The following is a 23,502-nucleotide window of genomic DNA, read 5'->3' as shown; positions in this document are numbered from 1 at the left end:
TAGACTCACCACACAGAGACCCATAGACTCACCACACAGAGACCCACAGACTCACCACACAGAGAACCACAGACTCACCACACAGAGACCCACAGACTCACCACACAGAGACCCACAGACTCACCCACACAGAGACCACACAGACTCACCACACAGAGACCAATAGACTCACCACACAGAGACCCACAGACTCACCACACAGAGACCCATAGACTCACCACACAAAGACCCACAGACTCACCATAGAGACCTACAGACTCACCACACAGAGACCCACAGACTCACCACACGGAGACCCACAGACTCACCACACAGAGACCCACAGACTCACCATAGAGACCCATAGACTCACAACACAGATACCCACAGACTCACCACACAGAGACCCACAGACTCACCACACAGAGACCCATAGACTCACAACACAGATACCCACAGACTCACCACACAGAGACCCACAGACTCACCACACAGAGACCCACAGACTCACCACACAGAGACCCAGAGACTCACCACACAGAGACCCACAGACTCACCACACAGAGACCCATAGACTCACCACACAGAGACCCACAGACTCACCACACAGAGACCCACAGACTCACCACTCAGAGACCCACAGACTCACCACTCAGAGACACACAGACTCACCACACAGAGACCCACAGACTCACACAGAGACCCATAGACTCACCACACAGAGACACACAGACTCACCACTCAGAGACCCACAGACTCACCACACAGACACCCACAGACTCACCACAAAGAGACCCATAGACTCACCACTCCGAGACCCACAGACTCACCACACAGAGACCCACAGACTCACTTACACAGAGACCCACAGACTCACCACACAGAGACCCACAGACTCACCACACAGAGACCCACAGACTCACCACATAGAGACCCACAGACTCACTACACAGAGACACACAGACTCACCACACAAAGACCCATAGACTCACCACACAGAGACCCACAGACTCACAACACAGAGACCCACAGACTCACCACACAGAGACCCATAGACTCACCACACAGAGACCCACAAACTCACCACAGAGACCCATAGACTCACCACACAGAGACCCACAGACTAACCACACAGAGACCCACAGACTCACCACACAGAGACCCATAGACTCACCACATAGAGACCCACAGACTCACCACAGAGAGACCCACAGACTCACCACACAGAGACCCACAGACTCACCACATAGAGACCCACAGACTCACCACAGAGAGACCCACAGACTCACCACACAGAGACACACAGACTCACCACACAGAGACCCACAGACTCACCACCATATGCGGTCAAAGAAGAGCTTTATAGTTTCTCGGATTTACCATCTCTTGGCCAGCCTCATGAATAATTAATTACTGGCTCAGTGGGGGCGGGGCTTTCGGACTTCGCGGCCATTGATTGGCTCGGAGCCAACCCGTGCTCTTGAATAATTAATTAGGCGAGGGAGTGTGGGTGACGACGTCACGACCACCTGGGAGTCACCTGCCTCATGAATAATTAATTAGGCGAACTGCCGGGTGGGGCGTGGGTGACGTGATGACGTCATGTCCACCTGTAAGCCTCGCGCGGGGTACGTCACACACACACACCTGCCTCGTGAATAATTAATTAGGCGAACTGCCGGGGTGGGGCGTGGGGGACTTGATGACGTCATGTCCACCTGTAAGCCTCGCGCGGGGTACGTCACACACACACCTGGCTCATGAATAATTAATAATAGAGATCTGGGGGGAGGGGGTTGAAGGGGTGGATGACGTCACGGCAACCCGACCTTTCTCATGAATAATTAATTAGGCGGTCGGACGTGGGGGGGGGGGTGGCGACAGTGGGGGAGGATTTTGAGGGGGGTGTGGGGGCGGGGGGGGGGAGTGCGGGGGGCGGGTGGGGGAGTGCGGGGGGCGGGTGGGGGAGTGCGGGGGGCGGGTGGGGGAGTGCGGGGGGCGGGGCTCCCACCCCACCCCGCGTGACGTCACTTCCGCCCCGTGCTTTTTGCCGCCATTTCGCGAAGTTTGCTGCGCGCGCGGCTCGCCTCGCGCCACTTCCGCCCCCTCGCGCCGCTCCTCTCCGCGCCGTCTCCAACTGCCATGGACGGGTGAGGGCACCGCAAACTCACCGCAAACTCACCACCACCACCATAAACTCACCACTACCTCACCACACAAACTCACCACCACCACCATAAACTCACCACCACCATAAACTCACCACCACCATAAACTCACCACTACCTCACAATAAACTCACCACACAAACTCACCGCAAACTCACCACCACCACCATAAACTCACCACTACCTCACCACACAAACTCACCACCACCATAAACTCACCACTACCTCACCACACAAACTCACCACCACCATAAACTCACCATTACCTCACCACACAAACTCACCGCAAACTCACCACCACCATAAACTCACCACCACCATAAACTCACCACCACCATAAACTCACCACTACCTCACCACACAAACTCACCACACAAACTCACCACAACCTCACCACCAACTCAAACTCACCGCAAACTCACCACCACCATAAACTCACCACCATAAACTCACCACTACCTCACAATAAACTCACCACACAAACTCACCGCAAACTCACCACCACCATAAACTCACCACCACTAACTCACCACCATAAACTCACTATTACCTCACCACACAAACTCACCGCAAACTCACCACCACCATAAACTCACCACCACTAACTCACCACCATAAACTCACCATTACCTCACCACACAAACTCATCGCAAACTCACCACCACCATAAACTCACCACCACTAACTCACCACCATAAACTCACTATTACCTCACCACACAAACTCACCGCAAACTCACCACCACCATAAACTCACCACCATAAACTCACCACTACCTCAAAATAAACTCACCACACAAACTCACCACCATAAACTCACCACTACCTCACCACCACCTCACCACTACCTCACCACACAAACTCACCACCACTAACTCACCACCGCAAACTCACCACCATAAACTCACCACACAAACTCACCACCACTAACTCACCACCACCTGAAACTCACCACCACCAACTCAAACTCACCACCATCATAAACTCAAAACTCACCACCACCATAAACTCACCACCACTAACTCACCATAAACTCACCACTACCTCACCACACAAACTCACCACCACTAACTCACCACCACCAACTCAAACTCACCACCACCAACTCAAACTCACCACCACCAACTCAAACTCACCACCACCACCAACTCAAACTCACCACCACCAACTCAAACTCACCACCACCAACTCAAACTCACCACCACCAACTCAAACTCACCACCACCACCAACTCAAACTCACCACCTCAAACTCACCACTAACTCAAACTCACCACCATAAACTCAAACTCACCACACAAACTCACCACCACCACCATAAACTCACGACCACCATAAACTCAAACTCACCACCACCACCAACTCAAACTCACCACGACTACCAACTCAAACTCACCACCACCAACTCAAACTCACCACCACCAACTCAAACTCACCACCACCAACTCAAACTCACCACCACCAACTCAAACTCACCACCACCAACTCAAACTCACCACCACCACCAACTCAAACTCACCACCATAAACTCACCACCACAAACTCACCACCACCATAAACTCACCACCACCATCAACTCAAACTCACCACCACCACTAACTCACCACCACCATAAACTCACCACCATAAACTCACCACCACCACCATCAACTCAAACTCACCACCACCACTAACTCACCACCACCATAAACTCACCACCATAAACTCACCACCACCATAAACTCAAACTCACCACCACCAACTCAAACTCACCACCACCATAAACTCAAACTCACCACCACCAACTCAAACTCAACTCAAACTCACCACCACCATAAACTCAAACTCACCACCACTATAAATTCAAACTCACCACCACCATAAACTCACCACCACCATAAACTCACCACCACAAACTCAAACTCACCACCACAAACTCACCATAAACTCACCACACAAGCTCACCACAACCTCACTACAAACTCACCACCATAAACTCACCACACAAACTCACCACCACAAACTCACCACCACCATAAACTCACCACCACCAACTCACCACACAAACTCACCATAAACTCACCACCACCATAAACTCACCACCACACAAACTCACCACCACCGCTCCTCCTCACCACCATAAACTCACCACAAACTCACCGCTCCTCACCACCACAAACTCACCATAAACTCACCACAAACTCACCGCTCCTCACCACCACAAATTCACCATAAACTCACCACACAAACTCACCACGCAACCTCAACCACACCTCATCCACAAACTCACCACAAACTCACCACACTCGTCCACAAACTCACCACGCAAACTCACCACAAACTCACCGCTCCTCACCACCACGCAACCTCACCACAAACTCACCCACACCTCGTCCACACCTCACCACGCAACCTCACCACGCAAACTCACCACAACCTCACCCACACCTCATCCACAACCTCATCCACAACCTCATCCACACCTCGTCCACAAACTCACCACAAACTCACCCGCACCTCATCCACACCTCACCCAACACCTCATCCACAACCTCACCACAACCTCACCCACACCTCATCCACAACCTCACCCGCACCTCGTCCACAAACTCACCACAAATTCACCACAACCTCACCCACACCTCATCCACACCTCACCCACACCTCACCCACACCTCATCCACAAACTCACCCGCACCTCGTCCACAACCTCACCACAACCTCACCACAACCTCACCCAACACCTCATCCACAACCTCACCCACACCTCACCCAACACCTCATCCACAACCTCACCCAACACCTCATCCACAACCTCACCCAACACCTCATCCACAACCTCACCCACACCTCACCCACACCTCACCCAACACCTCATCCACAACCTCACCCAACACCTCATCCACAACCTCACCCAACACCTCACCCACACCTCACCCAACACCTCATCCACAACCTCACCCAACACCTCACCACGCAACCTCACCCACACCTCACCCAACACCTCATCCACAACCTCACCCACACCCTCACCCAACACCTCATCCACAACCTCACCCACACCTCACCCACACCTCACCCAACACCTCATCCACAACCTCACCCAACACCTCATCCACAACCTCACCCAACACCTCACCCACACCTCACCCAACACCTCATCCACAACCTCACCCAACACCTCACCACGCAACCTCACCCACACCTCACCCAACACCTCATCCACAACCTCACCCACACCCTCACCCAACACCTCATCCACAACCTCACCCACACCTCACCCACACCTCACCCAACACCTCATCCACAACCTCACCCAACACCTCATCCACAACCTCACCCAACACCTCACCCACAACCTCACCCACACCTCACCCAACACCTCATCCACAACCTCACACCCCACCTACCACACCTCATCCACAACCTCACCCACACCTCACCCAACACCTCATCCACAACCTCACCCAACACCTCATCCACAACCTCACCCAACACCTCACCCACACCTCACCCAACACCTCATCCACAACCTCACCCAACACCTCACCACGCAACCTCACCCACACCTCACCCAACACCTCATCCACAACCTCACCCACACCCTCACCCAACACCTCATCCACAACCTCACCCACACCTCACCCACACCTCACCCAACACCTCATCCACAACCTCACCCAACACCTCATCCACAACCTCACCCAACACCTCACCCACACCTCACCCAACACCTCATCCACAACCTCACCCAACACCTCACCACGCAACCTCACCCACACCTCACCCAACACCTCATCCACAACCTCACCCACACCCTCACCCAACACCTCATCCACAACCTCACCCACACCTCACCCAACACCTCATCCACAACCTCACCCAACACCTCACCACGCAACCTCACCCACACCTCACCCAACACCTCACCCACACCTCACCCGCACCTCACCCACACCTCACCCAACACCCCATCCACAACCTCACCCACACCCTCACCCAACACCTCATCCACAACCTCACCCACACCTCACCCAACACCTCATCCACAACCTCACCCAACAACTCACCACGCAACCTCACCCACACCTCACCCAACACCTCACCCACACCTCACCCGCACCTCACCCACACTCTCACCCAACACCTCATCCACAACCTCACCCACACCCTCACCCAACACCTCATCCACAACCTCACCCACACCTCACCCACACCTCACCCAACACCTCACCCACACCTCACCCGCACCTCACCCACACCCTCACCCAACACCGCATCCACAACCTCACCCACACCCTCACCCAACACCTCATCCACAACCTCACCCACACCTCATCCACAACCTCACCACGCAACCTCACCCACACCTCATCCACAACCTCACCCACACCTCATCCACAACCTCACCACGCAACCTCACCCACACCTCACCCAACACCTCACCCACAACCTCACCCACACCTCACCCACACCTCACCCACACCTCATCCACAACCTCACCCGCACCTCATCCACAACCTCACCACGCAACCTCATCCAACACCTCATCCACAACCTCACCCACAACCTCACCCACACCTCACCCACACCTCACCCAACACCTCACCCACAACCTCACCCAACACCTCACCCACACCTCACCCAACACCTCACCCAACACCTCACCCAACACCTCACCCACAACCTCACCCACACCCTCACCCAACACCTCACCCAACACCTCACCCACAACCTCACCCACACCCTCACCCAACACCTCATCCACAACCTCACCCGCACCTCGTCCACCTCGTATCTCGTCCATTGCCCAACGTGGCCTCGATATGTTGGCTCCCCTGAGGGAATTCTAGATTTAAAGCTTTCGTGACTGCTAGGATCCGTACTCTTTGGGTCTGTTGGGTAAAGTCACCACGTAGTAGGTAAAAAATAAAACGACAACAACAACAAAATTAAGTTGTGTCCACACTTCGCGTTCGCCTTCGCCACGACTCCTAGAGCGCCTTCTCGCTGGCGACTTTTATCTTTCTCCTCGTCCGAGAGGTCCCCTCAGACCCCCCATCATCATCACCATCATCATCACCATCATCATCACCATCATCATCACCATCATCATCACCATCATCACCATCATCATCCCCTCCGACCCCCCATCATCACCATCATCAGCACCATCATCATCATCCCCATCATCATCCCCTCAGACCCCCATCATCATCACCATCATCATCACCATCATCACCATCATCATCACCATCATCACCAGCATCATCACCATCATCACCATCATCATCACCATCATCATCCCCTCAGACCCCCCATCATCATCATCACCATCATCACCATCATCATCATCACCATCATCACCATCATCATCACCATCATCATCACCATCATCATCACCATCATCATCATCACCATCATCACCATCATCATCACCATCATCATCATCACCATCATCATCATCACCATCATCACCATCATCATCATCACCATCATCATCATCACCATCATCATCACCATCATCACCATCATCATCATCCCCTCAGGCCCCCCCCCCCCATCATCATCCCCACTGTCCACTTCTCTGAGGCGATGGTGATGATGATGGTGATGATGGTGGTGATGGTGATGATGGTGGTGGTGATGGTGGTGATGATGGTGGTGGTGGTGATGATGATGATGGTGTTGATGGTGGTGGTGGTAGTGGTGGTGATGGTGGTGATGATGATGATGATGGTGGTGGTGATGGTGGTGGTGATGATGGTGGTGATGATGGTGGTGATGGTGGTGGTGGTGGTGATGGTGGTGATGGTGGTGATGGTGATGGTGGTGATGGTGGTGATGGTGGTGGTGATGGTGGTGGTGGTGATGGTGGATGATGGTGATGATGATGATGGTGATGATGGTGGTGGTGATGATGATGGTGATGATGATGGTGATGATGATGGTGTTAGTGGTGGTGATGGTGGTGGTGATGGTGGTGGTGATGGTGGTGGTGGTGATGGTGGTGATGGTGGTGGATGATGGTGATGATGATGGTGGTGATGATGGTGATGATGGTGGTGGTGATGATGGTGTTAGTGGTGGTGGATGATGATGGTGATGATGGTGGTGGGGATGATGGTGTTAGTGGTGGTGATGGTGATGATGGTGGTGGTGATGGTGGTGGATGATGATGGTGATGATGGTGGTGGTGATGATGGTGTTAGTGGTGGTGGAATGATGATGTTGATGATGATGGTGATGATGATGGTGGTGATGATGGTGGTGATGATGGTGGTGATGATGGTGATGATGGTGGTGGTGATGGTGGTGGATGATGATGGTGATGATGGTGGTGGTGATGATGGTGTTAGTGGTGGTGGATGATGATGTTGATGATGATGGTGATGATGATGGTGTTAGTGGTGGTGATGGTGGTGGTGGATGATGATGGTGATGATGGTGGTGGTGATGGTGGTGGTGATGATGGTGGTGATGATGGTGGTGATGATGGTGATGATGGTGGTGGTGATGGTGGTGGTGATGATGGTGGTGATGATGATGGTGTTAGTGGTGGTGATGGTGGTGGTGGATGATGATGGTGATGATGATGATGGTGATGATGGTGGTGGTGATGGTGGTGGATGATCTCTCTTTGTGTTTTTTGTGTTTAACAAAAAAGTTTCTCTCGCCACGTGGAGTCGATAAAGTTTCCTCTTGTTCGTTGTTGTTGATGTTGTTGTCGTTGTTATTGTTGTCGTTGTTGTTGATGTTGTTATTGTTGTCGTTGTTGTTGTCGTCGTTGTTGTTGTCGTTGTTGTGGTGTCCGCGTTAGAAGTCTGAGAAGTTAAATATAAAACTAAATTGGTGGGACGGTACAAAAGGGAAACTTTAAAAAACTACAAATCGCCTCAGGAATGTTTATAAAATAAATAAATAAAACACGCTTGGCGATAAGTTGCTGTGGTGATGGTAATAGTGGTGGTGATGGTAATAGTGGTGGTGATGGTAATAGTGGTGGTGATGGTAATAGTGGTGGTGATGGTTATAGTGGTGGTGATGGTAATAGTGATGGTTATAGTGGTGGTGATGGTAATAGTGGTGGTAATAGTGGTGGTGATGGTTATAGTGGTGGTAATAGTGGTGATGGTTATAGTGGTGGTGATGGTGATGGTAATAGTGGTGATGGTTATAGTGGTGGTGATGGTGATGGTAATAGTGGTGATGATGGTAATAGTGGTGATGGTAATAGTGATGGTAATAGTGGTGGTGATGGTTATAGTGGTGGTGATAGTGGTGGTGATGGTTATAGTGGTGGTGATGGTTATAGTGGTGGTGATGGTTATAGTGGTGGTAATAGTGGTGATGGTAATAGTGGTGGTGATGGTTTAGTGATGGTTTATTGTGGTGGTGATGGTAATAGTGGTGGTGATGGTTATAGTGGTGGTAATAGTGGTGATGGTAATAGTGGTGGTGATGGTTTAGTGATGGTTTATTGTGGTGGTGATGGTAATAGTGGTGGTAATAGTGGTGGTGATGGTTATAGTGGTGGTGATGGTTATAGTGGTGGTGATGGTGATGGTAATAGTGGTGATGGTTATAGTGGTGGTAATAGTGGTGGTGATGGTTATAGTGGTGGTCATAGTGGTGGTGATGGTAATAGTGGTGGTAATAGTGGTGGTGATGGTAATAGTGGTGGTGATGGTTATAGTGGTGGTGATGGTTATAGTGGTGGTAATAGTGGTGGTGATGGTTTAGTGATGGTTTATTGTGGTGGTGATGGTAATAGTGGTGGTAATAGTGGTGGTGATGGTTATAGTGGTGGTGATGGTTATAGTGGTGGTAATAGTGGTGATGGTTAGTGGTGGTAATAGTGGTGATGGTAATAGTGGTGATGGTTATAGTGGTGTTGATGGTTATAGTGGTGTTGATGGTAATAGTGGTGGTGATGGTAATAGTGGTGGTGATGGTAACACGGTGGTGATGGTAATAGTGGTGATGGTTATAGTGGTGTTGATGGTTATAGTGGTGTTGATGGTAATAGTGGTGGTGATGGTAATAGTGGTGGTGATGGTAATAGTGGTGGTGATGGTAATAGTGGTGGTGATGGTTATAGTGGTGGTGATGGTAATAGTGGTGATGGTTTGTGATGGTAATAGTGGTGGTGATGGTAATAGTGGTGATGGTAATAGTGATGGTTAGTGATGGTAATAGTGGTGGTGGTGGTGATGGTAATAGTGGTGGTGATGGTAATAGTGGTGGTGATGGTAATAGTGGTGGTGATGGTAATAGTGGTGATGGTTATAGTGGTGGTGGTGATGGTAATAGTGGTGATGGTTAGTGATGGTTATTGTGGTGGTGGTGGTGATGGTAATAGTGGTGGTGATGGTTGGTGATGGTTATAGTGGTGTTGATGGTTAGTGATGGGTTATAGTGGTGGTGATGGTAACAGTGGTGGTGATGGTAATAGTGGTGATGGTTTGTGATGGTAATAGTGGTGATGATGGTAATAGTGGTGGTGATGGTAATAGTGATGGTGATGGTAATAGTGGTGATGGTTAGTGATGGGTTATAGTGGTTGTGATTGTAATAGTGGTGATGGTTAGTGATGGTTATAGTGGTAATGGTAATAGTTGTGATGGTTAGTAATGGTTATAGTGGTGGTGGTGATGGTAATAGTGGTGGTAATGGTAATAGTGGTGATGGTTAGTGATGGTTATAGTGGTTGTGATTGTAATAGTGGTGATGGTTAGTGATGGTTATAGTGGTAATGGTAATAGTGGTGATGGTTAGTAATGGTTATAGTGGTGGTGGTGATGGTAATAGTGGTGGTAATGGTAATAGTGGTGATGGTTAGTGATGGTTATAGTGGTGGTGGTGATGGTAATAGTGGTGGTCGTTATCGTGGTGATGGTTAGTGATGGTTATAGTGGTGATGGTTAGTGATGGTTATAGTGGTTGTGATGGTAATAGTGGTGATGGTTTGTGATGGTTATAGTGGTGGTGATGGTTATCGTGGTGATGGTTATAGTGATGGTTATAGTGGTTGTGATGGTAATAGTGGTGATGGTTTGTGATGGTTATAGTGGTGGTGATGGTTATCGTGGTGATGGTTAGTGATGGTTATAGTGGTTGTGATGGTAATAGTGGTGGTGATGGTTTGTGATGGTTATAGTGGTGGTGGTAATAGTGGTGATGGTTAGTGATGGTTATAGTGGTGGTGGTGATGGTAATAGTGGTGATGGTTAGTGATGGTAATGGTTATCGTGGTGATGGTTTGTGATGGTTATAGTGGTGGTGATGGTAATAGTGGTGATGGTTTGTGATGGTAATAGTGGTGATGGTAATAGTGGTGATGGTAATAGTGGTGATGGTTAGTGATGGTTATAGTGGTGGTGGTGATGGTAATAGTGGTGATGGTTAGTGATGGGTTATAGTGGTGGTGGTGATGGTTATAGTGGTGATGGTTAGTGATGGGTTATAGTGGTTGTGATTGTAATAGTGGTGATGGTTAGTGATGGGTTATAGTGGTTGTGATTGTAATAGTGGTGATGGTTAGTGATGGTAATAGTGGTAATGGTAATAGTGGTGGTGATGGTTAGTAATGGTTATAGTGGTGGTGATGGTTATAGTGGTGATGGTTAGTGATGGTTATAGTGGTGTTGATGGTAATAGTGGTGGTCATAAACGTGATGGTTATAGTGGTGGTGGTGTGGTGATTGATTAGTGATAGTGCTGTTTGTGATGGTTAGTGGTGGTAGTGTGGTGATGGTTGTGGTGGTAATAATCATGGTTGATGGTGGTGATGGGAACACGTGCTGATGGTAAAAGTATGAATGGTAATGTAATCGGTAGTGATGGTAATGTTACTGGTAGTGATGGTAATGGTCGTGATGGTATTTTTAGTAATGGTGGTAATGGTGATGGTAGTGATGGAAATGGTGGTGGTAAAGTTAGTAATGGTTGTGATGGTAATGGTGATGTTAATAATGATGGTGATGTACCCGTGTAAGAACAGCGATTAAAGTTGGACAATAATAGTCTCCGAAGGAGTTTAAAGTTTTGACGCGACATTCGTTCGCGGTATTAGTCAAATTAGTTGTTAATGGAGTATAAATTATGTAAGTTAATCTGATGGTTGAACTAATTAGAGACACGTGGTGATGGTGGGTGGTGGTGTTACTGGTGATGATGATGGTGATGATGATGATGGTGGTGGTGGTGGTGGTGATGATGGTGGTGATGGTGGTGGTGGTGATGATGGTGGTGGTGGTGATGATGTTGATGATGGTGGTGATGATGGTGATGATGGTGGTGGTGATGATGATGATGGTGATGATGATGGTGGTGGTGGTGATGATGGTGATGATGATGGTGGTGGTGGTGGTGATGATTGTGGTGGTGATGATGATGGTGGTGATGATGATGATGGTGGTGATGAAGATGGTGGTGGTGATGATGGTGATGATGGTGGTGATGAAGATGATGATAGTGGTGGTGATGGTTTTCTGAGGTGGGAGTGGTGGTGCGTTGGTTAGCGCTACGCTGCGCCACGAACCCGGCAAGTGATAGCGATGATCTGAACCGGTCCTGGGAATCCCCTAGGTCGACTCGGCCTCAAATGAGTTACCTGGTGTCGCTGTGGTGGTGGTGTAGGCAGTGAACATCGTGGCTGGGCGTGCCCCCTCCGTGTTTATCCACAGTGCCCGGCAGCCTTAATAGGTGCTCGCTAACAGCACTTGCCCCTTGCAGTCTGTTGCAGGCTACACGGGGGATCTTTGTCTCTGGTGATGGCTTGCTCGGCCTGGTCTAGGACCCACCTTGCCACGAGGTTGAACATTCACCTCCAACTATCTTAACTCGCGAAGCTAAAATAATTGATACATCTTCAACCAATACTGTACATAACAGCCATATTTCACCACGCTGGTCAATGGAGGGATTTCCTAGGCCGCTTAACTCTGCTGCTACTAACTTGGCTAGTGAGATGTTGACTACCTCGCCTGGTACACAGGAGGTCGTGGGTTCGATCCCTGGACCCTGTGAGATGTTGACTACCTCGCCTGGTACACAGGAGGTCGTGGGTTCGATCCCTGGACCCTGTGAGATGTTGACTACCTCGCCTGGTACACAGGAGGTCGTGGGTTCGATCCCTGGACCCTGTGAGATGTTGACTACCTCGCCTGGTACACAGGAGGTCGTGGGTTCTATCCCTGGACCCTGTGAGATGTTGACTACCTCGCCTGGTAGACAGGAGGTCGTGGGTTCGATCCCTGGACACTGTGAGATGTTGACTACCTCGCCTAGTACACAGGAGGTCGTGAGTTCTATCCCTGGACCCTGTGAGATGTTGACTACCTCGTCTGGTACACAGGAGGTCGTGGGTTCGATCCCTGGACCCTGTGAGATGTTGACTACCTCGCCTGGTACACAGGAGGTCGTGGGTTCTATCCCTGGACCCTGTGAGATGTTGACTACCTCGCCTAGTACACAGGAGGTCGTGAGTTCTATCCCTGGACCCTGTGAGATGTTGACTACCTTGTCTGGTACACAGGAGGTTGTGGGTTCGATCCCTGGACCCTGTGAGATGTTGACTACCTCGCCTGGTACACAGGAGGTCGTGGGTTCTATCCCTGGACCCTGTGAGATGTTGACTACCTCGCCTGGTAGACAGGAGGTCGTGGGTTCGATCCCTGGACACTGTGAGATGTTGACTACCTCGCCTAGTACACAGGAGGTCGTGAGTTCTATCCCTGGACCCTGTGAGATGTTGACTACCTCGTCTGGTACACAGGAGGTCGTGGGTTCGATCCCTGGACCCTGTGAGATGTTGACTACCTCGCCTGGTACACAGGAGGTCGTGGGTTCTATCCCTGGACCCTGTGAGATGTTGACTACCTCGCCTAGTACACAGGAGGTCGTGAGTTCTATCCCTGGACCCTGTGAGATGTTGACTACCTTGTCTGGTACACAGGAGGTCGTGGGTTCGATCCCTGGACCCTGTGAGATGTTGACTACCTCGCCTGGTACACAGGAGGTCGTGGGTTCTATCCCTGGACCCTGTGAGATGTTGACTACCTCGCCTGGTAGACAGGAGGTCGTGGGTTCGATCCCTGGACACTGTGAGATGTTGACTACCTCGCCTAGTACACAGGAGGTCGTGAGTTCTATCCCTGGACCCTGTGAGATGTTGACTACCTCGCCTGGTAGACAGGAGGTCGTGGGTTCGATCCCTGGACACTGTGAGATGTTGACTACCTCGCCTAGTACACAGGAGGTCGTGAGTTCTATCCCTGGACCCTGTGAGATGTTGACTACCTCGCCTGGTACACAGGAGGTCGTGGGTTCTATCCCTGGACCCTGTGAGATGTTGACTACCTCGCCTGGTACACAGGAGGTCGTGGGTTCGATCCCTGGACCCTGTGAGATGTTGACTACCTCGCCTGGTACACAGGAGGTCGTGAGTTGGATCACTGGACCCTGTGAGATGTTGACTACCTCGCCTGGTACACAGGAGGTCGTGGGTTCTATCCCTGGACCCTGTGAGATGTTGACTACCTCGCCTGGTACCCAGGAGGTCGTGGGTTCTATCTCAGCGTCACGGTGCGTGTGGAGTGATGTGGCCTGCCGCTGCTGCTGCTGTAAGTTTCCTCACAGCGCTGCTGGTGATGGTGGTGATATCAGCCACGTGGTAGAGCTGCTGGCAGCCCTGATAAAGAGCTCCACAGCAGCTCTGTGGGGGCCTCCTTACAGCTGGGAACATCAATAAGTGTGTGAGCGTGTGAACGTGTGATTGTGTGTGTGAGTGTGTGTGTGAGTGTGTGGGTGAGTGTGAGCGTGTGGGTGTGTGTGAGCGTGTGGGTGTGTGAGTGAGTGAGTGTGTGGGTGAGCGTGTGTGTGAGTGAGTGTGTGGGTGAGTGTGTGAGCGAGTGAGTGAGTGTGTGAGTGGGTGAGTGTGTGGGTGAGTGAGTGGGTGAGCGTGTGACTGTGTGGGTGTGTGAGTGAGCGTGTGAGTGTGTGGGTGTGTGAGTGAGTGTGTGAGTGAGTGGGTGAGTGTGTGAGTGGGTGAGTGTGTGGGTGAGTGTGTGAGTGGGTGAGTGTGTGGGTGAGCGAGTGTGTGTGTGAGTGAGTGGGTGAGTGTGTGAGTGGGTGAGTGTGTGGGTGAGTGAGTGGGTGAGTGAGTGGGTGAGTGAGTGGGTGAGTGAGTGTGTGGGTGAGTGGGTGAGTGTGAGTGAGTGTGTGAGTGAGTGTGTGAGTGAGTGTGTGTGTGAGTGAGTGTGTGGGTGAGTGTGTGAGTGTGAGTGAGCGAGTGTGTGGGTGAGTGTGTGAGTGTGAGTGAGCGAGTGTGTGTGTGAGTGTGTGAGTGAGTGAATGAGTGTGTGAGTGTGTGGGTGAGCGAGCGTGTGAGTGAGCGAGTGTGTGACAGCGTGTGTGAGTGACCAAGTGAGTGTGTGACCGCGTGTGTATGTAGGTGAGTGTGTGGGTGAGTGACCGCGTGTGTGAGTGGGTGGGTGAGTGAGTGGGTGAGTGAGTGGGTGAGTGAGTGGGTGAGTGAGTGGGTGAGTGAGTGGGTGAGTGAGTGAGTGGGTGGGTGAGTGTGTAGGTGTGTGGGTGGGTGAGTGTGTAGGTGAGTATGTGGGTGAGTGTGTGAGTAACCGAGTGCGTGTGTGACCGCGTGTGTGACCGTGTGTATGATTGAGTGGGTGAGTGTGTGGGTGAGTGTTTGAGTGAGTGTGTGAGTGTGTGGGTAAGTGTGTGGGTGAGTGGGTGGGTGAGTGTGTGGGTGAGTGTGTGGGTGAGTGAGTGAGTGTGTGAGTGAGTGGTGAGTGGTGAGTGTGAGTGGTGAGTGAGTGTGTGGATGAGTGTGTGTGCGTGAGTGTGAGTGGTGAGTGAGTGAGTGTGTGGGTGAATGAGTGTGAGTGGGTGAGTGGGTGTGTGGGTGAGTGTGTGAGTGAGTGAGTGCGTGATTGTTTAGAGTATTCCGCTGCTGGTATACATTTCCACACAGATGATGATGATATCAGCCACGTGGTAGAGCTGGCCTATCACACTTCGCGTGTGATAGGCCAGCTCGCTTCGTGACAAAGACCCCCAGCCAGCAGCTCAGTGGGGCATTACACCTGAGTAGCATGAATAAGTGAGTGGGTGTGTGAGTGAGTGGGTGTATGAGTGGGTGTGTGAGTAACATGCATAAGTGAGTGGGTGTGTGAGTAATATAAATAAGTGAGTGGGTGTGTGAGTAACATGAATAAGTTAGTGAGCGAGTGTGTGTGTGAGTGTGTGAGTGTGTGGGTGAGCGAGCGAGTGTGTGACCGCGTATGTGAGTGACCAAGTGAATGTGTGACCGTGTGGGTGAGTGTGTAGGTAAGTGTATAGGTGAGTGTGTGACCGCGTGTGTGCGTGACCAAGTGGGTGTGTGACCGCGTGTGTATGTAGGTGAGTGTGTGGGTGAGTGAGTGACCGCGTGTGTGGGTGGGTGGGTGTGTGACCACGTGTGTGACCGCGTGTATGAGTGAGTGGGTGTGTGAGTGAGTGTGTGGGTGAGTGTGTGAGTGAGTGTGTGGGTGAGTGAGCGAGCGTGTGAGTGAGTGTGTGGGTGTGTGTGTGAGTGTGTGAGTGTGTGGATGTGTGGGTGAGTGAGTGAGTGTGTGGGTGAGCGTGTGAGTGAGTGAGTGGGTGAGTGTGTGGGTGAGCGAGCGTGTGAGTGAGTGGGTGAGTGGATGTGTGAGTGAGTGGGTGAGTGAGTGAGTGTGTGGGTGAGTGGGTGAGTGTGTGGTTGAGTGAGTGTGTGGATGAGTGAGTGCGAGTGGGTGAGTGAGTGCGTGGGTGAGTGCGTGGGTGAGTGGGTGAGTGGGTGGGTGGGTGAGTAGGTGGGTGTGTGAGTGGGTGGGTGTACGAGTGGGTGGGTGTGTGGGGGGTGAGTAGGTGGGTGTGTGAGTGGCTGGTTCATGTAGCCCGCATGCCCAGCCACCGCATGCCGAAACAGCTTTTGTTCGGCCGGATCGAGGGGGCTAAGCGGGCGCGGCACGGGCTAGAGAAGAGATGGAGTGATGTGGTACAGGAGGACGTGGAGCTGAGTGGACTTGCCGATGACCGGTACCAGCGGTGTCAAGATCGGCCTCTGTGGAGGGGGAGGCTCGTGAAGGACGCTGCTACTGGGCAGTGCCAGGCTAGGTGCACTGTGAGGTTATTGGGCAGTCGGAGGCAGTCGCCCTCCAACAACAACGGAGGGCGGAGGAGCGACGCTCACAACATCGAGCAGAGCGCCGGGTGGCTAAAGCACAGCAGGTTGGCACAGTAGGGGGCACAGGTGGTGCATCAGCCAGTCATCTCAGTCGACCCGTGGCACCTGCTGGGTCTGCCCTGAGACCTCCTGCACCTAGCCTGGCACAGGCGCCGTGATGACATCACCACCACTTAGTGGCGGTTGTTGTTTGTGTGTGTTGTGAGTGGGTGGGTATGCGAGGTAAATTGTGTGAGAATGAGTATGTGGGTGTCTGTGTTTGTGTGTGAGGCGAGTGTGTGGGTGGGTGACTGTGTAGATGGGTGGGTGTGTAGGTGGGTGGATAGGTAAGTAGGTAGGTGGGTGGTTGGTGGGTGGGTGGTTGGTGGGTGGGTGGTTGGTTGGTGGGTGGGTGGTTGATGAGTGGGTTGATGAGTGGGTTGATGAGTGGGTTGGTGAGTGGGTTGGTGAGTGGGTTGGTGGGTGGGTGAGTGGGTGCGTTGGTGAGTGGGTGGGTTGGTGAGTGGGTGGTTGGTGAGTGAGTTGGTGAGTGGGTTGGTGAGTGGGTGGGTGAGTCGGTGGGTGGGTGAGTCGGTGGGTGGGTGAGTCGGTGGGTGAGCGGGTGGGTGAGTGGGTGGGTTGGTGGGTGGGTTGGTGAGTGGGTGGGTTGGTGAGTGGGTTGGTGAGTGGGTGAGCGGGTGGGTGAGTGGGTGAGTGGGTTGGTTGGTGGGTGTGTTGATGATGGTATCAGCCACGTGGTTGAGCTGCTATCACTCCGTGCGATAGGCCAACTCGCTTGTCTGAACAAAGACCTACACAGCAACTCAGTGGGACCTTAAACCTGGTCACATGACCATTGTTTAGTTCTAGCGTGGGTCTCTGTGGGGTCTCTGGGGTCTCTATGGGTCTCACGAGTTACCTGGGGCTGGAGTGAGGAGTAAACATCGCCAGTAAAACTAAACTCGGTGTTTGTTTTTCCCACAGAGACCCATAGACACCCACAGAGACCCACAGAGACCCACAGAGACCCAGACCCATAGAGACCCATACCCATAGAGACCCATAGAGACCCATAGACACCCACAGAGACCCATAGACACCCACAGAGACCCACAGACACCCACAGACACCCACAGAGACCCATAGACACCCACAGAGACCCACAGAGACCCACAGAGACCCAGACCCATAGAGACCCATACCCATAGACACCCACAGACACCCACAGACACCCACAGAGACCCACAGAGACCCACAGACACCCACAGAGACCCATAGACACCCACAGAGACCCACAGAGACCCACAGAGACCCACAGACACCCACAGACACCCACAGACACCCACAGAGACCCATAGACACCCACAGAGACCCATAGACACCCACAGAGACCCATAGACACCCACAGAGACCCACAGAGACCCACAGAGACCCAGACCCATAGAGACCCATACCCATAGACACCCACAGACACCCACAGAGACCCATAGAGACCCACAGAGACCCACAGACACCCACAGACACCCACAGACACCCACAGAGACCCACAGACACCCACAGACACCCACAGAGACCCATAGAGACCCACAGAGACCCACAGACACCCACAGACACCCACAGACACCCACAGAGACCCACAGACACCCACAGACACCCACAGAGACCCATAGAGACCCACAGAGACCCACAGACACCCACAGACACCCACAGACACCCACAGAGACCCACAGACACCCACAGAGACCCACAGAGACCCACAGACACCCACAGACACCCACAGAGACCCATAGAGACCCACAGAGACCCACAGACACCCACAGACACCCACAGAGACCCATAGACACCCACAGAGACCCACAGAGACCCACAGACACCCACAGACACCCACAGAGACCCATAGACACCCACAGAGACCCACAGAGACCCACAGACACCCACAGACACCCACAGAGACCCATACCCATAGACACCCATAGACACCCACAGACACCCATAGAGACCCATACCGCTAGAGACCCATACCCATAGAGACCCACAGAGACCCACCAACACTCTCTCACTCTCTCACAATCCTCCCCCTCCCTCCTTCCCCTCCCTCCCTCTCGCCCCCTTCTCGCCGTGCTGCTCACTAAGCCCCCTCCCTCTCCCGTGTTTGGCTGTGCCTCGACCTGGAGACACACAAAGAGAAGTCCTCCACCTGACTCCCACCACCATCACCATCACTACCATCATCACCATCACTACCATCATCACCACCATCACCACCACCATCACTACCATCACTACCATCATCACCATCACTACCATCATCACCACCATCACCACCACCATCACCACCATCACTACCATCACCACCACTACCACCATCACCACCATCATCACCACCATCATCACCACCACCATCACCACCATCACCATCACTACCATCATCACCACCATCACTACCATCATCACCACCATCACTACCATCACCACCACTACCACCATCACCACCATCACCACCACTACCACCACCATCACCGCCACCATGAGTCTATGGGGTGTGGTGAGTCTGTGGGTCCCTGTGTGGTGAGTCTATGGGTCTGTGTGGTTAGTCTATGGGTACTCTGTGTGATTATGGGTCTGTTTGATGTGTGGTGAGTCTGTGGGTCTCTATAAAGAGACCCCTAGACTCAGTGTGGTGAGTCTGTGGGTCTTTGTGTGATGAGTCTGTGGGCCTTCGTGTGGTGAGTCTGTGGGTCTCTGTGTGATGAGTCTGTGGGTCTTCGTGTGGTGAGTCTGTGGGTCTTCGTGTGGTGAGTCTGTGGGTCTCTGTGTGGTGAGTCTGTGGGTCTTTGTGTGATGAGTCTGTGGGTCTTCGTGTGGTGAGTCTGTGGGTCTCTGTGTGATGAGTCTGTGGGTCTTCGTGTGGTGAGTCTGTGGGTCTCTGTGTGGTGAGTCTGTGGGTCTTCGTGTGGTGAGTCTGTGGGTCTTTGTGTGATGAGTCTGTGGGTCTCTGTGTGGTGAGTCTGTGGGTCTCTGTGTGATGAGTCTGTGGGTCTTCGTGTGGTGAGTCTGTGGGTCTTCGTGTGGTGAGTCTGTGGGTCTTCGTGTGGTGAGTCTGTGGGTCTTTGTGTGATGAGTCTGTGGGTCTTCGTGTGGTGAGTCTGTGGGTCTCTGTGTGGTGAGTCTGTGGGTCTCTGTGTGGTGAGTCTGTGGGTCTTTGTGTGATGAGTCTGTGGGTCTTCGTGTGGTGAGTCTGTGGGTCTCTGTGTGGTGAGTCTGTGGGTCTCTGTGTGGTGAGTCTGTGGGTCTTTGTGTGGTGAGTCTGTGGGTCTTCGTGTGGTGAGTCTGTGGGTCTCTGTGTGGTGAGTCTGTGGGTCTCTGTGTGGTGAGTCTGTGGGTCTTTGTGTGATGAGTCTGTGGGTCTTCGTGTGGTGAGTCTGTGGGTCTCTGTGTGGTGAGTCTGTGGGTCTCTGTGTGGTGAGTCTGTGGGTCTTTGTGTGATGAGTCTGTGGGTCTCTGTGTGATGAGTCTGTGGGTCTTTGTGTGGTGAGTCTGTGGATCTTTGTGGTAAGTCTGTGGATCTCTATGTGAGGAGTCTATGGGTCTCTATGAATAGAGACCCATAGACTCAGTGTGGTGAGTCCGTGGGTCTGTGTGGTTAGTCTATGGGTCTCTGTGATTATGGGTCTTTGTGTGAGGAGTCTATGGGTCACTGTGTGGTGAGTTTGTGGGTCTCTGTGTGGTGAGTCTGTGGGTCTCTATGAATAGACCCATAGACTCAGTGCGGTGAGTCCGTGCGTGGGTCTCTGCGAGTCATCGCGATCATCACTCAACCCCTCTTTGGAACCCCTCTCTCCCTCTGCCCACGCTCTGCGGAAGGCCCGTTGCCTGAAACAACGTCGCCCATTGTATCGCGTAGCCCTTTTTCCTTTGAAGGGCAGACACGCAGGCACACACGCGGGCAAGCTGTGGTTTCTACTCAGGAATGTGAGGGCCTTACTGCCTTGTGCTTATTATGCTGTCAGAAAAAACAAATCTGCTAAGGCAGCAACATCATCACCATCGTGACTCCATCATCGTCACCACCACCATCATCATCATCGTAACCATCATTCCCATCACCATCATCACTACCAGTAACATTAGCACCATCTTCGTTGGTTCTTTCGGTAAAGTCACTACGTAGAATGAGAACAAAATAATAAATTGATCAAATACAATAACACAATATTTTATCAATGTATTATTTTGTTCTCATTCTACGTGACTTTACCGAAAGAACCAAAGAAGATGAATCATTGCAGTCACGAAAGCTTTAAATTGAAAATTAGCACCATCATCACCACCATCATCACCACCACCACCATCACCACCACCATCACCACCACCATCACCACCATCACCACCACCACCATCACCACCATCATCACCATCTCCACCATCACCACCACCATCACCACCATCACCGCCACAACCACCATCACCACCATCGCCACCATCACCGCCACCATCACCGCCCCCATCACCACCATCACCACCACCACTACCACCATCACCACCATCACCACCATCACGACCACCATCACCACGATCACCACCAACACCACCACCACCACTACCACCATCACCACCACCATCACCACCATCACCACCACCACCATCACCACCACCATCACCACCATCATCACCACCACCACCATCACCACCATCACCATCACCACCACCATCACCACCACCACCATCACCGCCACCACCACCACCATCACCACCACCACCATCACCACCACCATCACCGCCATCACCGCCACCACCATCACCGCCACCACCATCACCAGCACCATCACCACCACCACCATCACCACCATCACCGCCACCACCACCACCACCATCACCACCATCACCACCACCATCATCACCATCACCACCATCACCACCACCACCATCACCACCATCACCACTACCACCACCATCACCATCACCGTCACCAGACGGCCTGTTGTAGCCTCTCTTCCAGATGTTGAGGTCAGCCCTGTAAGTGATGGTGGTGGTTGTGGCCAGCACCACTCCCCCGTCCCGGCCGCCTTTGTCTCCCCCCCCCAGTGCCGATGTAGTTGTGTGTATGGTGAACATATTTCGCACCACCGTGCGAAGCTCTTTGGAGGGACAGCAAACTAAATGTAACAACAAGCAGTGAGTGTGTGGGTGAGTGTGTGGGTGGGTGTGAGTGGGTGAGTGGGTGGGTGAGTGGGTGAGTGGGTGAGTGTGTGAGTGTGTGGGTGTGTGGGTGAGTGTGTGTGTGGGTGTGTGGGTGGGTGTGTGTGAGTGTGTGTGGGTGAGTGAGTGTGTGGGTGAGTGGGTGTGTGTGTGAGTGAGTGTGTGTGAGTGAGTGAGTGGGTGAGTGAGTGAGTGTGTGGGTGGGTGGTTGTGTAAGTGTGAGTGAGTGTGTGAGTGGGTGTGTGTGTGGGTGGGTGGTTGTGTGAGTGGGTGTGGGAGTGTGTGTGGGAGTGCCTCAGGGTGAACATAGCCTGGCACAAGCGTCGTGGTGACGTCACCGACACTTAGTGGCGAATGGCGGTTGTTGTGGGAGTGGGTGTGTGAGTGGGTGTGTGAGTGTGTGGGTGTGTGAGTGGGTGTGTGAGTGTGTGTGTGGGTGGTTGTGTGAGTGTGTGGTTGTGTGAGTGTGTGTGGGAGTTGGAGTGTGGGTGTGCGAGTGTGTGGGAATGTCTTCTAACTTTAACACCACAACTTTTAACAACAACAACAACAACCCCACCATGCATAATCTCAACCACCACCACCACCACCATCGTCGCCCGTACAGTTGCATTGTCGTTATTGTTGTTGTTGTCATGTCCCAGCCATCGCATATATCGATCGACACAAATGAATCTTCACGTGGTTGGGTTCTCACTCAGTGTGGGGACAGCTGTCACTGGGGGTGCCCCTAGGCTATATCACCGCCACCCCCACTGCCTGCAGACTCACTCAGTGTGGGGACAGCTGCCACTGGGGGTGCCCCTAGGCTGTATCACCGCTACTGCCTGCAGACTCACTCAGTGTGGGGACAGCTGCCACTGGGGGTGCCCCTAGGCTGTATCACCGCCACCCCCACTGCCTGCAGACTCACTCAGTGTGGTGACAGCTGCCACTGCAGCTTTGCTGGTCCATCGGCCACTCATCTTAGT

The 23,502-nt window shown here is 52.4% G+C and overlaps 1 protein-coding gene across 2 annotated transcripts in view; it reads left to right on the top strand.

The window, feature by feature from the left end:
• The first annotated feature begins 1,986 nt into the window (after positions 1-1,986).
• The window catches only part of LOC116938203 (polypyrimidine tract-binding protein 1-like), a 117,787-nt gene continuing 96,271 nt past the window's right edge, over positions 1,987-23,502 (top strand). Inside the window, exon 1 of one of the 2 annotated variants that reach the window (XM_076064853.1) lies at positions 1,987-2,129. In XM_076064853.1, the coding sequence (XP_075920968.1) occupies positions 2,122-2,129 (8 nt within the window). In that variant the 5' untranslated portion in view covers positions 1,987-2,121. The remainder of the gene's footprint in view (positions 2,130-23,502) is intronic. The other variant, XM_076064852.1, reaches the window with a different exon arrangement.

The sequence above is a fragment of the Petromyzon marinus genome, unplaced genomic scaffold (assembly GCF_048934315.1).
Source record: "Petromyzon marinus isolate PM22_M1 ecotype Great Lakes invasive population unplaced genomic scaffold, UKy_Petmar_22M1.pri1.0 PM_Scaffold_81, whole genome shotgun sequence".
NCBI classification, from domain to species: Eukaryota; Metazoa; Chordata; class Hyperoartia; order Petromyzontiformes; family Petromyzontidae; genus Petromyzon; species Petromyzon marinus.
The sequence above is the reverse complement of the archived record's forward strand: the minus strand, read 5'-3'. Positions and strand labels throughout refer to the sequence as shown.